Source organism: Adiantum capillus-veneris, chromosome 30 (genome assembly GCF_014529385.1).
Source record: "Adiantum capillus-veneris isolate H3 chromosome 30, ASM1452938v2, whole genome shotgun sequence".
Taxonomy (NCBI): Eukaryota; Viridiplantae; Streptophyta; class Polypodiopsida; order Polypodiales; family Pteridaceae; genus Adiantum; species Adiantum capillus-veneris.
Window position 1 is genome coordinate 30,075,668 of NC_140960.1, and position 18,378 is coordinate 30,094,045.

An 18,378-nucleotide genomic window follows, 5' to 3' on the forward strand; every position below is an offset into this window, starting at 1 on the left:
AAAAAAAGTCCAAGGTCCACACATTGCCAATTAAATCTGCTGATGAAAGTCATATTAGAAAACAAAGTCTTAAGCCACCCTCCATAGAGACACATTTAGATCAAGATGAGACCGTGACAAAAGCAAGACAAAAATCTTCAATAGAACCTCCAATGAGGATAGCTCTAGTTCTCAAAAGTACTGTATTTTGGGTAAGAGGCATCATCCGAAGTTTCCAAAGGATGGTTCAGTTAGGGCCACATATGCAGGTTGCTACTCTTGTGCATAGTGATGTTTGTGGGCCCATGCAAACTCCGTCCTTGGGAAATTACCTTTACTTCATGACTTTCATTGATGATTACTCCAGACATGCATGGGTATTTCCGCTTAAAGCAAAGTCCGAAGTTTTTATGTGCTGCAAACAATTTCTGTCTATGGCTGAAAATGTATCGAAATGTACTATCGACACCCTCCGTTCTGATCGAGGGGGGGAGTATATGTCTCATGAATTTAATGCATTTCTGGCTAGTCGTGGGATAAAACACCAATGTACAGTGCCTTATACACCTCAGCAAAATGGTGTTGCTGAGAGGAAAAATAGGTCACTGACGAAAATGGCACGATGTATGGTCAAAAGTCAAGCTTTGCCGCATTCTTTTTGGCTTGAGGCCATCATGTGTGCCACTTATGTACTTAAATGTGTCCTACGAAAGCTTTGTATTCTATTACTCCATATGAAGCATGGCATGATAGAAAGCCTTCTATTGAGCACATGCGTGTTTTTGACTGTTTGGCATATTCTTTGGTGCCACAAGTGCAGCGCAGAAAATTGGATGATAAGGCTGTCAAATGTATTTTTGTTGGTTATAGTGCTGAAAGCAAAGGTTACAGGTTGCATCATCCGCAAACAAAACGTATTCTGGTTTCATGGGATGTAGTGTTTGTGGAAGATTCTGTTTAGCCCTTGCTGTCATGTACTAGAGACAATAATGTAAGGTCACAGGACATTTATGACACTTTGTTGCCTCTTTTCAGTGGTGGAAATACGAATGTAAGTTCCAATGAGGCAAATGTACAGCCTATGGGGGTTTCTCAAAATGTTACAGATTAGCCTATTACTGATGCAGATGTACATGATGTACTTGATGAGGAAAGGGCTGAAAATGAGCAAGCTAGAGGTATGCCAAAATGGCTAGTGCACACTTTGCGTGACAGTAAATTGGATGCACCTTTGTCTAGTCGTACTCGTTCAGGATCTCTCCATGCATCTTATGCATTAGATTGTTATGCTTTGGCTGTGTCTAGCTTACATGATGTTGAGGAGCCTCTCTCTTTTGATGAAGCACATAATTCAAAATATTGGATGGCTGTCCTGCAATCAGAATATGATGCACTTATAGAAAATGACACATGGACTTTATGTGATTTGCCTCCTGGCAAAAAGGCCATTGGTACAAAGTGGGTTTACAAGTTGAAATGCAAGTCGGATGGTGAGATTGATCGCCATAAGGCTCGACTTGTTGCAAAGGGTTATCCACAGCAAAAGGGCATTGATTATGAAGAGACTGCACTTGTGGCACATGCGTGTTTTTGGTTGTTTGGCATATGCTTTGGTGCCACAAACACAAGGCATAAAATTGGATGATAATGTCAAATGTATTTTTGTTGGTTATAGTGTTGAAAGCAAAGGTTACAGGTTGTATCATCCGCAAACAAAGCGTATTCTGGTTTACAGGATACAGTGTTTGTGGAAGATTCTGTTCAGCCCTTGATGTCATGTACTAGAGATAGTAATGTAAGCTTAAAGGACATTTATGACACTTTGTTGCCTCTTCTCAGTGGTGAAAGTTCGAATGTAAATTCCAATGAGGCAAATGTACAGCCTATGGGGGTCTCAGAAAATGTTACAGATCAGCCTATTACTGATGCAGGTATACATGATATACTTGGTGAGGAAAGGGCAGAAAATGAGCAGGCTAGAGCTAGTGACAATAAATTGGATGCACCTTTGTCTAGCCTTACTCGTTCAGGCTCTGGCCATGCATCTTATGCATCAGATTGTTATGCTTTGGATGTGTCTAGCTTACATGATGTTCAGGAACCTTTGTCTTTTGATGAAGCACAGAATGCAAAAATGGATGGCTGCCATGCAATCAAAATATGATGCACTTATAGAAAATGACACATGGACTGTATGTGATTTGCCTCCTGGCAAAAAGGCCATTGGTACGAAATAAGTTTACAAGTTTATAAGTCTTTGGGCAATTACCTGTACTTCGTGACTTTCATTGATGATTACTCTAGGCATGTATGGGTATTTCCGCTTAAAGCGAAGTCCGAAGTTTTTATGTGCTTCAAACAATTTCTAGCTATGGCTGAAAATGTCTCGAAAATGTACTATGGACACCCTCGGTTCCGAACGAGGGGGGGAGTATATGTCTCATGAATTTAATGCATTCCTGGCTAGTCGTGGGATAAAACACCAATGTACAGTGCCTTATACACCTCAGCAAAATGGTGTTGCTGAGAGGAAAAATACTTCACTGATGAAAATGGCACGATGTATGGTCAAAAGTCAAGCTTTGGCGCATTCTTTTTGGCTTGAGGCCATCATGTGTGCCACTTATGTACTTAACATGTGTCCTACGAAAGCTTTGCAGTCTATTACTCCATATGAAGCATGGCATGATAGAAAGCCTTCTATTGAGCACATGCGTGTTTTTGGTTGTTTGGCATATGCTTTGGTGCCACAAGTGCGCAGAAAGTTGGATGAGAAGGCTGTCAAATGTATTTTTGTTGGTTATAGTGCTGAAAGCAAAGGGTACAGGTTGTATCATCCGCAAACAAAACGTATTCTGGTTTCATGGGATGTAATGTTTGTGGAAGATTCTGTTCAGCCCCTGCTGTCTTCTATTGAAAGCCTTCTATTGAGCACATGCGTGTTTTTGGCTGTTTCGCATATGCTTTGGTGCCACAAGTGCGAAGAAAATTGGATGATAAGGCTGTCAAATGTATTTTTGTTGGTTATAGTGCTGAAAGCAAAGGTTACAGGTTGTATCATCCGCAAACAAAACGTATTTTGGTTTCATGGGATGTAGTGTTTGTGGAAGATTTTGTTCAGCCCCTGCTGTCATGTACTAGAGACAGTAATGTAAGGTCACAGGACATTTATGACACTTTGTTGCCTCTTTTCAGTGGTGGAAATATGAATGTAAGTTCCAATGAGGCAAATGTACAGCCTATGGGGGTTTCTGAAAATGTTACAGATCAGACTATTTACTGATGCAGATGTACATGATGTACTTGATGAGGAAAGGGTTGAAAATGAGCAGGCTAGAGGTATGCCAAAATGGCTGGTGCACACTTTGCGTGACAGTAAATTGGATGCACCTTTGTCTAGTCGTACTCGTTCAGGCTCTCTCCATGCATCTTATGCATGAGATTGTTATGTTTTGGCTGTGTCTAGCTTACATGATGTTGAGGAGCCTCTCTCTTTTGATGAAGCACAGAATTCAAAAAATTGGATGGTTGCCATGCAATCAGAATATGATGCACTTATAGAAAATGACACATAGACTTTATGTGATTTTCCTCCTGGCAAAAAGGCCATTGGTACAAAGTGGGTTTACAAGTTGAAATGCAAGTCGGATGGTGAGATTGATCGCCATAAGGCTCGACTTGTTGCAAAGGGTTATCCACAGCAAAAGAGCATTGATTATGAACAGACTTTTGCTCCCACTTGTCATATGACTACTGTGCGTTTTCTATGTGCATTGGCAGCTCATTTTGGTTGGGATGTACATCAAGTAGACATTGTTACCCCTTTCTTAAATGGTGACATATTTGAGGAAGTTTATGTAACGCAACCTTGCGGTTTTTTCATAAAAGGACAAGAGGGCAAAGTGTGCAGATGTAACAAGGCTTTGTATGGGTTGAAGCAATCTCTCATATGTCAAACAAGGCTTTTGTAACAGTCCAACAGAAATCACATTGTATGTAAAGCGTGAGGGTGATGTACTTCTCATTTTGCTGATCACTGGACCAAATGAGAGACATATTGCTGAATTTAAGGCTGATTTGAATGCTACTTTCAAGATAAAATATTTGGGATTGTTCCATCATTACTTGGGTATAAAGCTTAAGCAGTGTGATGGTGGTATTGTCTTGTGTCAGAAAAGTTACATAGAGACATTGCTATGTAAATTTGGACTTGAGGATTGCAAACCTATTGCCACTCCCATGGAAACATGTTTGAAGTATAGTCTTCATGATGCTGGTGATGCTGGTGATGCTGCTGATGTCACTCTTTACCGAACTGTTGTTGGCTTCCTCATTTATGTATGCAACACGAGGCCAGATATTCAGTTTGCAGTCTCAAAGGTCAGCAGATTTATGCATCTAAGCATTGGCATGCTGTCAAGAGGATTTTCCGCTACCTTAGTGGCACTTTACATCTTGGCTTGTTTTATCCCAAGGGGGGATCATTGCCTCCATACTTACATGCTTTTTCGGACTCAGATTGGGCTGGTTGTTTTGACACGAGAGTGTCCACTAGTGGTTTTTGTTTCATGCTTGGCAGTTCATGTATATCATGGTTGAGCAAGAAGCAACCTACTGTGGTCACTTCTAATTGTGAGGCTGAGTATAGGGAAATCTTCACAGGTACGGTTGAGTGTGTATGGGTGAGACGCCTTATGGCTGATTTGGGTGTTGGGCAGGACACTGCAAACACTATCTACACTAACAGTGAGAGCGCATTGGCAATTGCGAAGAAACCAGTTTTTGATGCTCACAAAAGCCAATTGACGTGCATTACCAGTATTTCAGGGGGAGGCTCTGATCAGGAGAGATCAGCTTGGTTTATGTGCCAACACAGGACAACATTGCAGATCTTTTCACAAAGGCATTGTCTCGTGAGAAGCTCGAAGCTTTCCACAAAGCTTTGGGCTTGCTCCCCTTTGTGGACTGATCATGTCCTCAGGGCATGGCACTTCCGTTTACTCATGTGCCAGCTCTCGTTCACTGCATCACTCCGAGGGGGGGGGGGGTTGTTACCATAAAGATGTGGTACTGATGTGTGTGAACACATTAGGACTGTCGGGGCATTTTTTTCCATCTTTAGGAGGTTTTTCCCCCGTGCATTGTTTATACGCCTATCGCTCTAGGGCTATCTATCTTTTCATTGCACACTAAGTAACACACTCTCAATTGTGTGCCTTGAGCTTCCTTCGTCTTCTCCAAGCTGTGTGCGTTTCTCTACAACCCTAATTCGAACAGGTTGTATGGCCACGTTGGCCATGCATATTCATTTTCGTCCATGTTTAGGCTTTTGGCCCTATGTGGGTATAGTCATATCAATTTTGGGCCCTTTCAAGTATCCCTTTTCTCACATTTTCACTTATCAAGTCATCTCAGCATTCTCTTGCATTATTGAGTTATTGCTTTCATGACATTCTTTATTGAAACTCTCTTTTTTTGTGTGTGTCATCCTCCTCACCTCATTCGTTCATAGCAATCATTGTTGAAGGTATGCTTGCTTTGTTGTGCTCTTTCATATATGCCTATTTTTGTGTTTGCATTGTTCTTGTGCTTTTGCTTGTTGTAATGAAAGCAATCAGTTTATGAAAATGAAATGCTCTTCGATTTCTCCTACTAAGTTAGCTTTTGCTTTCTCCACAACATTGGATGGGATTTTAATTGCTTCTGCCAGTCTTCCACCCCTTGGAGTCCATGACCACACAACTGCATCAACACACTCCCAACGCTTTAGGTCAGCAAGATTGCAACACCAATTCTTTTTCCAACAATCCTCATATTGTTCTTGGTTTTCAGTACTTCCAAAGCCTTATCAGAAGGTATGGCAAAGATTTGGGTTGATTATGATCATTGCTACCATAATCTTGACTATATCATAAAAAAGACATGCCGAAATTTTTTTTTAAAAAGGAAACGAAAGCGAATGTGGTGGATTCTCAGCAATTGAGGGGAAGATTTCCAAAATCAATACTTGACAAGACTTTAGAATAAAAATTTGTCAAATGCCACAACATAACTATTGTTGAACTTAATGACATAGACAATGTTGAGCATATCAATTTCGGTGTAAGCAGTGTAAGCACAAAACAAAAAGAGGAATCCTTAATGTAGCCCCAAAAAAATCATGTGGGGTTAGCAATGTCCAACCCTCCACTCGAGTAAATGCAATAATTTTTTAAGAGATTACAAATCCTTATAATCTAGGGATAACAAAAAACAATCAAGATTAATAATATGATAAATCAAAAAGGAAATTTGTGCAACTTGATACGTGTCAAGCACTACAATAACAATTTCATTCCTTTTTATGCGATTGTGCTCAATATATGAAGATTGAAGAGGTAGGTAAAAAACTATCATTCAAAAATAACAACTTACCTTGTCTTGAACGAACTTCATAGAGCCACTTTGCTTTTACTTTAGTTATATTTAAAGTATTATACCCTCTCAATCAACACTGTCCTAGATTAAAGATAAGAATGTATTCTCTTCAAATATGATAGTCTGATATGAGAAGCACAGTCAAGCTCTAGACCATACCAAAATGTCCTGACCAACTTCAAACTCACTATGGTTAGACTTTTTCAAGCCCTCGTAAGATCAAGTCATGAAAGCCAAGAGGATGGAAGGGTCCAATTATAAAAGCCAATTTTTACATATGGGCAACTTTTTTACCTCAAAGTGTTATGCTAAATTACACTTCGATCCTTTTCATTCTTTCCAAGATTATGCATGCATATTCCTATCACAAGTGAATGGTATGAACGCGAGTATAAACGTCTATGCAATTTCTACACCCATGCATATTTGGCACTTTGGAATATTGTCATCGTTTCTATTATTGTGGGATTCTTTGGTCCCTACAGTACCATTGTAGAAATCACAATAAGTTTTGGATTAATTCTCACAATAATTCCCACATATAAACGTTTGCAATTTCTACACCCATGCATATTTGGCACTTTGGAATATAGTCATCGTTTCTATTATTGTGGGATTCTTCGGTCCTTACAGCACCAATGTAGAAATCACAAGAAGTTTTGGATTAATTCTCACAATAATTCCCACATTGTGACATACCTCAACATCATTAGCTTATGTGAGGGAGGCACCGTATACCTAACTAGGTACAATTGGGGGCAAGGGACCATCGGCCCGGTTGGGGGACCGACGGTTCCTCTCCCCCCCTCGTACCTAGCTAGGTATCCGGTGCCTCTCGAGCAGAAGCTCATGATGTTACGCATTGTATGAAAAAGAAAAAGACTACTTTCCTACATGAAAACTTCTCTAAATCTTCTTGTGAATGTGAAGGCCTGAAATTTGTCACTAAAACATGTCTAGTGGCATTATTGGCTCTTATAGCAAAGAACGAAATATATATTTTGAGTTCTTGTGCATATATCTTCCTTTTCAACTTTAATCAACATGTTGTTAAAAATTACTTTGATAGTCAACAAGTTTTGAATGACCAAGGTAGAGGCTTAATCCAATCTATCTTTTGATTACGACACAATGCAACAATGTATCTACCTTGGAAGACCACCACAAGCAAATATTTCGCACATATATATTTTAGCTGAAGCTTAATTCACACCCCAAAGTCAAAAGCTAGTTCTGAATGTTTAGGACACCAGCACAAAGTTTTCCCTCACAAGTTTCACTTCAGAAACAATTTAGACTTCGCACAATCGTGAAGATCTGATATGCCATTGCAGTATATGCATTTCATTCAGACAAAAAACTATCACCACTATACTTTATGCAAATCGCTTCAACCGTTTTTCGTTGTGCATAATAAAGAAGCAAGATACAATGTGTGGATGTCATAAAGAGAAACGGCTGGGCAACATAAGCAAGAAAGCCATCAGTATTCAATAACTTTATTTTATTTTAAGTCTGAACCATGTGTTTTTCCTTGCCTCTTGACAGGGTGTTTTTGGTAAAAGAGGGCAAACATAAGTTCAAGCATTGCAAGAAATGGCAAAGGCAGGGATTGCACCACCGAGTATTAGTGAACCTCGAAGCCAACAGCTCGTTTCTTATGAGAACATCGACCTTGGGACTGCTTTCTTGGTGCAAAGTGGAGGACAACTACAATTTATAAGTCTTATGACTAAAAGCAATACAAAATCTACCAAAATATCCCTGAAATTTGTACAAATTCCCAAAGTACCCCACAAATTCTCAAAGCAATATTCCATTGCCATTGTCGTGTACCCAATAGAAGTTCCACAAATTAGAAAAAGGAAGGTCACTCGAAGTTAGTATGGGAATAGAATAGCTTCCCTCTTGTGCTATAATTGTAACTCGCCCTCCTAACCTTCCTCTGGTAAAACCCTTTTTCTGGAATAGAACTACCTTCTTTTGATGGTTCCTACAAGTAGGGCACCTTTTCACTTTACCACTAGCACGACCAAAGACAAAGTTGGCAAGGGGACAATGTTACACATTTTGTGATGTACATAAGTAGCGCATTTTGTCTAACATACAAGCATAATTTGCCAAGGCAAAGATCATGCAATAAGCGTACTCATGGCGACTCCATTCCTGCAGAGGTTAACCGGAAAAAAGCTTGCTTGTTGCAACTCTGCAAAGGTTAAACAAGGCGACGGGTAACGTTGGCATTCTATACCAAAAGCAAACACATATGAGGCTCTTAAATGAAAGGACCCATGTACAAATTAGAAAACTTCAATGCTTCACACGCAGAAGTCAAATGTAGGCGAAACTCCCTTCTTCACTAAGGCTTGTTTTAAAAAACCAAAAAACACACATCAGAAAACATGAAAATTGATACCACTACAACCTGACTACATGCATCTCTACATAAATCCTAGGGTCAAATTCGCATAATTACCATGGAGCTGTGCTTCGTCAAGGATACACAACAAAGATCACTTCCTGCCTCTCTAGATATGTGCAAGCGAATATTTGGAACCACCTTCCAGCTTTCTCCAAGAGCCGGCTTTGCTATCCTATTTCCCCCCGTTACCATATGATTCGTAACCTGCATGCACCACATGGTCATATCCTTATGATATACAATTCTACCCTAAATTATGCAAAAGAGAACTTTCATGAAATATTGTTTCCTTCTTATTTTATTTTTTTTAAAAGAAATCAACCACATTATGCCAGTATCAATCGCGCAATCTCTCTTCCAGTCGCTTATCAGTACATAGTTTACCCATAACTCCATCTTTTTCTCGGGTTCTGTTCCCTTTTTAGTTTCTATTTCCAAATCTCCTCGCTCACTTAAGTTACTAGAAACTCCACAAAACTTTAACTTTTTGCGTTTTCGGTTCTGTTTCCGTCGTTCCTCTCATTTCCCATAACTATGCCAATTACACATGCTCATGTCCCATAATTGGACATTATTGAAAGTGTGTACTGTGCGAGACTATGGCCCCAAGAAATGAAACAGGATCGAACCACACAAACATACAGCTGAAAATACTGTTTCCCAATCCATTAAACCTGAAGACGTCCCAGGCTAGCCAACATGCTAGATTGAATCCAGCGGAAGAAATTTATGAAACAAGTGCTTCGGTGCCAAAACACTCCAGGAAGCATGCAATCAATTCTATTCAAATTCCTAGTGTTAATCTAATTGATAGTAACTGCAATCTGATTCAGATTAGTGAAACAAGGTCTCTCTCTCTCTCTCTCTCTCTCTCTCTCTCTCTCTCTCTCTCTCTCTCTCTCTCTCTCTCTCTCTCTCTCTCTCTGTGTGTGCGTGACCTGCTGGGCTCCCCCTGCGCGCTACTTGCTGCCCCTCGCTACCTGCTGCGCGCCTGCTGCCCTTGTGCCATGCTGCAAGCCTGCTGTCTTCTGCTTGCTGCGCGCACTTCCTGCCCCCCTACTGAAGCACTGCGCTACTGCACACCTGGCCTGCCCAGCTACTGCTGCAGCAGTTGCCCCACACACTTTTGGTGCTGTTTGCTGGCTGCCCCAAGGCTGCCAAGGTGATCCACCATCAGCCCCATTCTCTTCTACCGAATCCATCGTGGAGAACTCTCAGTTTTCAGTCTGTTCCTACGTTTTACAGAGGGCTGGATAGCAGCCAGAAATCAGCCCAATCGGCCATTTAAATCAGCCCCGGAGGTGCCTTGCTACAAAGTTACTGCAGGCAAAGTCAGTTGAAGCAAGTAACCAACTCAATTGCCCAGGTGGCTTGCGGGGGCTGTTATGATGGAGGTCATGAGTGCTTCACCAGTTTGCAAGTCCCGTACGAAGGCAACCTTCATGCTTACAAACAAGCGGGTAACACAAGTGGAAAGGGAGATGAAGGAATGGAAAGCACAGATGGAAGGATGGTGGAAGGAGAAGGCCAAACTTCTTCAAATGTTCCTCAACGATGGCGTGCATTGGAAGAAGGAGAAAGAGGACCTGCACGCAGAGATACAAGCACTTAAGGTGGATTCACAAGCAAGAGGTCTCAGCCCTCAAGCGAGAGCTTGCTGATAGAGCAAGCAGTGGACTAGAGGAAGGTGAATTACAGCCCTCGGTTATAGAGGAAATCAAGGTCATCAAGGAACAGGTACTGATGATCAAAGAGGAAGAGAAACAGAATGTAGCAAAGACGTCTTTGTGGGTGGAAGTGATCACGAAGACACTAAAGAAGGCCGATGAGGCCGAGAAATGGATAGAAGTCGCTAAGCAAGGGAAAGGGAAAGGGAAAGAAAGAAACCACATCTATCCCCACTCCTACAATCATCAACATGACTTTAGAAGAAGAGCAACGAAGGAAGACTAGAGCTTTGCATGTACAAGTAACCGGTCTAAAAGACCGAGATGATGTGGAAGGGGAAATCAAAGAACTTATCCGCATGATGGGTAGTGAGGCTACTCATACAAATCATGGGAGGTAGGGAAGAAGACACAAGGAAATGGGGAGACTTCAAAGGAGAGAGCGTCCATGGAGGCAAAGGACTTCTTGAAGAGGCGTCCTACACTAAAGAAAACGGGCATATTCCTTGGAGATGACTTCACACTCTCACAACTTGCTCATATGAAAGAAATGCCCGAGATAATGACAGCTCGAGAGAAGGGGAAAGTGGCCTTCTACAGGAATGGACAAGTGGTTATTTTGGAGAGGCGCTCCACATGACGGCGCGAGACCTATGGGACCACACTTAGAGTGGCTACATGGAATTGTAACGGATCTTTGCGCCTTGATGTAGGGGCCTTTGAGGACAGTTTCACAGAGAGGGACATCATTTTCTACTCTGAGACGCATCAGGCCTTGGGGCAGTCCATGCCACATGTGAGCGGATCCAGATGGGAGACAGCTTGCAAACAGGAGACTCGATCAGATCACAGAGGACGAGGTTCAGGAGGAGTGGCAGTCTTATTCAAGGAGGAGCTACAACCTGTAGCACCTTACAATTTTCAAGTAGCAAAACAAACCAACTGCAGACTTGTCACAAACTGCTAACATGTCAAAGCCCTGAAGAAGGGAGTCAACTTGCAGATGTCAGCCGAGGGGCCTAAACCCTAAGAAGAACAAGTAGCAGAAGAAGAAGTCCTACCAACTTATGGGGACCCCGTTCGATGGGGCCCCAAGTGACATAAAGGATTAAAATAAAGCAGGACTCTCACACACACACAAAAAGAGACTTGCGGCAGATTTTTGAAAATTGCGCTGGCATGATGACGTGGCAGGCTGTACAGATTTCCACGTTTTGCGTTGGTTGATGACGTGGCATGCTATACGAATTTCCGTAAATTACGCTGGCAGCTTTTTGACATTGCTTTTGGACCAGATGCTTTTGCGTTTGAAGGCTTTTCACTATAAACTGCTTTTGGGGCCTAGGGCCTTTAAATATGAGGTTAGGGCTCATTCTCTGGCACGCTTCAACGAGAAGGTGCAGAGCGCGAGTACCGGCATTGTACTGTGTTGATGCAATATAAAGAAATACCAAAAGGGCGCCAAGGTTTGGGGCCAATACTCTCTAGGGTGAAATTCCGCCACTTCGTGTCGCGTGTCGTCTCTCTCTTCAGTTCAATTGTTATTGAAGTGCTAAAAGTCTGTTCAATCTATTCTTTTCTATTGGCACGTTGTGCCCATCTTGAGACAGTGGTATCAGAGCATCAGGCGTGTGCTTTTCTGAAAGCATACCGGTCCTACAAAAGAGCAGACAAAGCTATTGGAATTTTATTTGAGGCATCTTCGCGCTCCGACCCCGGACTTATTAGCCCTCCGACCCGGGCCTTATTAGCCACTCCCACCCTTATTTCATCGCGCATCGGACGCGCTCCAGTCTTCATCGTTGTGTCTTACAGGGCATAAAGCCATAAAGAACCCAAGACTTGGAATTCATGGATTCAACAGAATATTTGCAGTTTTTGCTCAACAAACTCCACGACATTCTTTCACGGCATCCTCAGCAGAATCTTCCGATGCTGCAAAGTTTTCAACAATTTTTGAACTACATGTTACCCCCCCTGATGCCCCAGGTGGTACCTCCTCCTCCGGCATAAGAAAGTACGAGAGCTTCCAACTGGCAAATTTCTCAGCCGTCTTTTCCGATCGAGGGAGTTTTCAGGAATATAGTACAGCCATCTGACCTAATCCAGTGCAACCGCCTTTGCCACCGCCATTGCCCGCACCTCCACCACCACCACCGCCACCAGGCTACAATGGTTGGAGCCCATATGGATACCCTTATTATCCATACCCGGGATATGCGCCTAACCAACCCAAAGATTTCAAAGATGGCGGCACGACAGTCAAATTTTTTACTTTTTCCGGGGTGAAAGATCGCAAGAAAGCATTGCAGTCCCTACAACAATTCAACAACATCTATGCTTTAGGGAACTACACAGAAGAATCCAAGATTCCTGGAGAAGGTGCAGAGTCTGGAGTACCGGCATTGTACTGTGTTGATGCAATATAAAGAAATACCAAAAGGGGCTCCAAGGTTTGCGGCAGTACTCTCTGGGATGGAATTCCGCCACTCCGTGTCGCGTGTCGTCTCTCTCTTTCAGTTCAGTTGTTATTGAAGTGCTAAAAGTCTGTTCCGTCTGTTCTTTTCTATTGGCACGTGGTGCTCGTCTTGTGACAGACTACAGCTTAAGCCTTACACTACACAAAGGCCATCATGGTTGGTCACGCTCTGGCAAGGCAATATGCATCACTTCTTGAGCATGAGTTGAGTAGATGGGCAGAGAGAGAGGGCATACGGGCAACAGGACAGGCAGGGTTCAAGAGAAGTTTCTTCACTCTTGACCAGATTTTGACACTCAGAGCTGGAGGGTAGACACCATGGCATGAGGATTTATTGTAGCTTTGTGGATTTCCTCAAAGACGTTAATATAGTGCCACGAGCCAGACTCGTACACAGATTGCAAGACATGGGGGTGTCCACAGAGCTGACTTGGGGGATCTTAGCTTTATACAGAACAATGGTAGGGCGGGTACGCACTACTCAAGACATGTCCGACATGGTTCACTCCACTATTGGGGTGAAGCACGGTTGTCCCCTATCTCCGACTCTCTTTGGGATATATGTAGATGAGTTTTCAGATTATGTACAGACAGAGGGTGATAGAGGTGCTCAGCTTGCAGGGAAATGGATTCCGTTGCTATTATATGTTGATGATATTGTGCTGATCTCAGATTCTCCAGAGGGGATGCATTGCATGTATTTGCACACGACAATGGATTGTCTGTGAACCTTGGTAAGACCAAGGTAATGTCCTTTAACACTATGGCGCAGTGGGTAAGGAGGTCCGCCCCCACGTTTTACAAATGGTCGAGAGACTGTGGAGTATGCAAATGCATATACTTATCTTGGGGCGGTAACCAGTTTTCAATGGTCCAATATTTTCCCTCGAGGCATGCAGCAAATACGAGATTGACGAGAGACTATGCAGCATTGGGGAGAATTGAGAGGATATGTTCGCAGGTTCAATTCCAAGAACCTTGGACAAAGCTTTGGCTCTTTGACACTCTGGTCACTTCGGCCATGCTGTACGGAGTGGAGATATGGGCCCCTCAGTTGATCATCATAGCAGAGTTGGCAGTATTGATGGATGGAGATGTATGGAGAGGCCCTTGGTGTCTATGATTTCTCAAATGATTAGGGCCAAGGCCTCAGTACCGCATGACATTGTTAGGGCAGAGCTCGCTGCTTCTCCATTGGTAGTGGAGGCACTCACTCGATCAGTTTCATTTATGCATAGCACCTGGGCTCTCCCTAGAGACAGATATGCTCGATTAGCACTAGAGTCTTCGCAACAACTGGCATAGCAAGGAGATAGATCATGTTGGTATGCAAAGATGGCATCTTGGTTTCAGTTACATGGCTTTAGTATGGACCATTTCAGTACTCTTTGGATGCACCCTCCATCTCCCTCACTAGGGCAGAGATTACCAGGCTCACCAGACAAGACTTGATTCAATTGGATACGAAGAGGACATGGATACAACCTACACATGAGTTGGGTACGAAGATGGCTTTCTATAGAGAGCATCTTCTCCAGCTTACGGAGCATGGTTTTGTGATCAGACCAGGATACATGGATACTCAACTATCCCACGGGATACCATGTGCTATTGGTCAGATACGCACATCCTCACATCAACTAGAGATGGAGACAGGAAGATTTAGAGGAGTACCTGCTGAGTCCAGGATTTGTCAAATGTGCCAAATAGAGCCCGAGACAGAGCTCCTCCCATTTTGTGATTTAGCCTCATTGTACATATTTTGTTTACTCACTAGGAGAGTCTCCCCATGGTTTTGATGTCGCCCTCTCTAGTAGAGGTGGTTCGTATCCCTATGGGCGGTTTTTCTTAGCTAATGAAAGGATCCTTTTCTCAAGAAAAAAAAACTAATCACCTCGAGGGGCTTAAAAAATGCAAATGCTATCACCGCCAAAGAAGATGGCACAATCGAACCCTCAAGAACCCTACTAGGTTCATGAAATGTAGTTGGCATCTCTACCAAACATAGTCACCACCCGAAACAGAAACGGTAGAGATGGAAATGGAAAAACCGGCGTTTCGGAGTTTCGTCCAAGGTAGAAACGGTCAAGAAACAACTTTTCTAAAAAAATAAAATTATAAACAATATATTTTATAGAGCAAATAACCTAGGAGGGGCTATAGGCGTATTTCTAACCGGAACATAACAAAACTGATTGATAAGTTTGAAAATTCTTAAGGCTTCAAAAAAGAAACAGTAAACCGTAAACTTCCAGATCACAACCCTACAAGTTACAACTTAATAGACCATTTTCAAATACTATCAAGTGTCAAACCAAGGTACAGCTTACAAGATATATCATACATGTCACAAGTCAAAATTGTCCATACGCTATAGAGCCTATCTTTTCATGTGTGTAGACACTTGTTCCCTCCTACAGCTTTGGCCCATGAAACTGCTCGCAAAAACAACAATTTGGAAAAGAATCGTGCCTTTCCACCCAAATTTACCCTTTTAAAAAATAAGGTCCGAAATGGAGTTTCTTCCGGTCCGAAACGGTGAGGAAATGGCGTTTCCTTTTCGGGCCTCCAAAACGCCGTTTCTTGTTACTCTGTTGTCTAAGGAAATGAAGGCTAAAGAGGTAGATCCCTTGGTGGATCCCTCTCCTTGTAAACGTGTCTGACTAGAGGCACCTCTCTCTACCTTTGCCGTTGCCGCCTTCTCTTCTTTGCTTCTCTCCTTTTGGCTTTCTCAACCCCCGTCCTCCTAGATCTAGAAGATGCCTCCAGACCCTCCTGTAACAGTGTTCGTTGTGCCTGCTCTGGATGCTCTTTCCTCCTAGTGCATCCAATTACCATGTGACCGGCTCTGCCATATACAAAAGTGTCCTGGTAAACCAATGAAAATGCTCTGTTGTATGTCACCTCCATGGATAGCATGGAGAGAAATGAACCGAGGATTCTTCATATGAGAGGGGTGAAGAATATATCTGAGAGTGGGAGTGTATACACCATCACACAGTGCATCACCCTCACCCAAAACAACACCTAGGCCACTAAAAATCTCCAGATGAAACTCTAGCAGTAAACCTCGAAATCTCATTGTAGCTATATAAGACCTTCAGCCAATACAAGCTAAATCCATCACCTGCCTCCATCTATGTAAATCCATCACCTGCCTCCATCAGCGCAAAACCCGAAAATCAGTACAATCTACCACGTCATCTCCTCCGCGCATGTGTGTGTGGGCTTTCTTATCTTCTGCTGCTTCTGCTTCTTCACTTAGGGTTTAGGCCTCTCGGCCGAGATCTACAAGTTGGCTCCATTCTTCAAGGTTTTGACACGTCAGCAGTATGTGACATCCCCCCTTCTTGAAAGAAAGTAATCATCCACGATTACAGCATATCTGCAAAACAACTCAACTTAGCTCAAAAAATTTCCGAGGGACAATCAATTCGCTCTTTTTGTTAAGCAGTTAGCTTCTCCTTTCGGCTCTTTTGATCAAGGAGTTGGCTTCTCCTTTCGTCCAGATCGGAACTCTTGATATTCCGGCGTAGTAAAAGTAGCCATCACACCAAGACCGCACTGATCTTCCACAAGCATCTTGATGCACTAAAATTACATACCCAAGCAATCTCATCCAATCAGGAATATTCAGTGGTTGGCACATCACAATGCAACACAAATGCTCACATATGCATGTTACAAGACATAGAACATAAAGCCGCCGATGAACACTCCTCCCGCATAACCTAACAAGGTCCGGGAAAGGAGATATTCAACAACTCCCTCATCACTCCTCCTGCATAACCTAAAAAGGTCCGGGCCGGAAGATATAGAGGCCTTTTACAACCAAACGCCCCCTTGACCGCAGCCTGCGTCGTTTGGAGGTGCTGAGAGTAACCACTGCTCAGACTTCTTAATACTCCTCTCGCATAACCATCCACGTCCGGGCCGGGAGTAACAACAACAATACTCCCCCCGGGCCATGAGTAAAAACAACACTTTTCAATCATTCAATACTCCCCCCCACAAATAACCACAAGGGTCCGAGCCATGAGTATGAACAAGCATTTTCAAACATCATTCCTCACTACTCCACCCGGGAGTAAAATCAGCGATCATTGAAACCAGTATTAAAACTAGAGTCAAACAATTCAAATCGGCACCAAGACACGTTCAAAACAGATACCATCCATTTCAAACAAATTCCAAACAAGAACACCAAACAAGTTCTCAAACAGAACTCAAACTTAAAAAGCAATCTCGACATCACCCGAGCTCGAAAAGTCGACCGACTTTCCATCCTGAAACCTGCACCAAAAAAATTAGGGTTAGGTTCCTTCCATAAGGTCGTAGCTGACGACAGCATAGTCCATTAGCTCTTGGACAGACAATGTTCCTCTGGCGGTGATAGTAGTCCTAAGATAGCAATCGCACTGGACCTCCAAGGTCATCTGCTCGTGAAGAGATATCTACTGGGAAATGTCGAGAAATTTCAAGTTATAATCTCCTAGGGTTTCCATGGCAAGCATTTCAAGATACCCCACTCTGGCAGAAGTTGCACTCCGAAGGAAGATGTCAGAAACCATACAACTTCGGGCAAAAATTTTCTTGAAAGCTTCCCAAGTCCTTGGAGTGTGTTGCTTGGTAGCTATAGACATCAACATCTACATGGCACTGCTTTTAAGAAGAACAACAGCTCGAAACAAATCTTGGATCCTTCTCTTGCAAGTGATCTTTATGGCTTATGCCCTGTAAGACATGACCGGTGAAGACGGGAGCGCGCCTGCTGCGGGATGCAGTAAGGGTGGGAGTGACTAATTAGTCCGGGGTCGGCGGAGCACGAAGCCAAAACCTCCAATGAACTTTGGAAGTGCGATCTTGTTGTGTCTGCTCTTTAGTAGGACTGATATGCTTTCAGAAAAGCACACATCTGATGCTCTAATACCACTGTCACAAGACGGGCACCACGTGCCAATAGAAAAGAGCAGACTAAACACACTTTTAGCACTTCAATAACAACTGAATTGAGAGAGAGAGAGAGAGAGAGAGAGAGAGAGACGACACGCGACACGGAGTGGCAGAATTCCACCCCAGAGAGTATTGGCCCCAAACCTTGGCACCCCTTTCGATATTTCTTTATATTGCATCAACACAGTACAAGCCGGTACTCTAGACTCTGCACCTTCTCCACGAAGCATGCTAGGGAATGAGCCCTAGCCTCATATTTAAAGGCCCTAGGCCCCAAAAGCAGTTTTTCATGAAAAGACTTTTAACTCAAAAGCTTCTGGTCTAAAAGCAATGCCGAAAATCTGCCAACGCAAAACGCGAAAATCAGTACAATCTGCCACGTCATGATGTCAGCGCAAACCCGGAAATCCGTACAGTCTGCCACGTCATCTCCTCCGCTCATGTGTGTGTGGGCTTTCTTT

At 43.0% G+C, this 18,378-nt stretch overlaps 1 protein-coding gene across 4 annotated transcripts in view; it reads right to left on the reverse strand.

The window, feature by feature from the left end:
- Window positions 1-7,866: 7,866 nt before the first annotated feature.
- Window positions 7,867-18,378, reverse strand: part of LOC147417735 (DNA repair protein RAD51 homolog 4-like) — a 68,982-nt gene continuing 58,470 nt past the window's right edge. For all 4 annotated transcript variants that reach the window (XM_086506574.1, XM_086506576.1, XM_086506573.1 and 1 more), the window contains 2 exons: window positions 8,873-9,022; window positions 7,867-8,602 (listed from right to left, as the gene is read on the reverse strand). In XM_086506574.1, coding sequence (XP_086362700.1) covers window positions 8,546-8,602; window positions 8,873-9,022 — 207 coding nt within the window. In that variant the 3' untranslated portion in view covers window positions 7,867-8,545. The remainder of the gene's footprint in view (window positions 8,603-8,872; window positions 9,023-18,378) is intronic.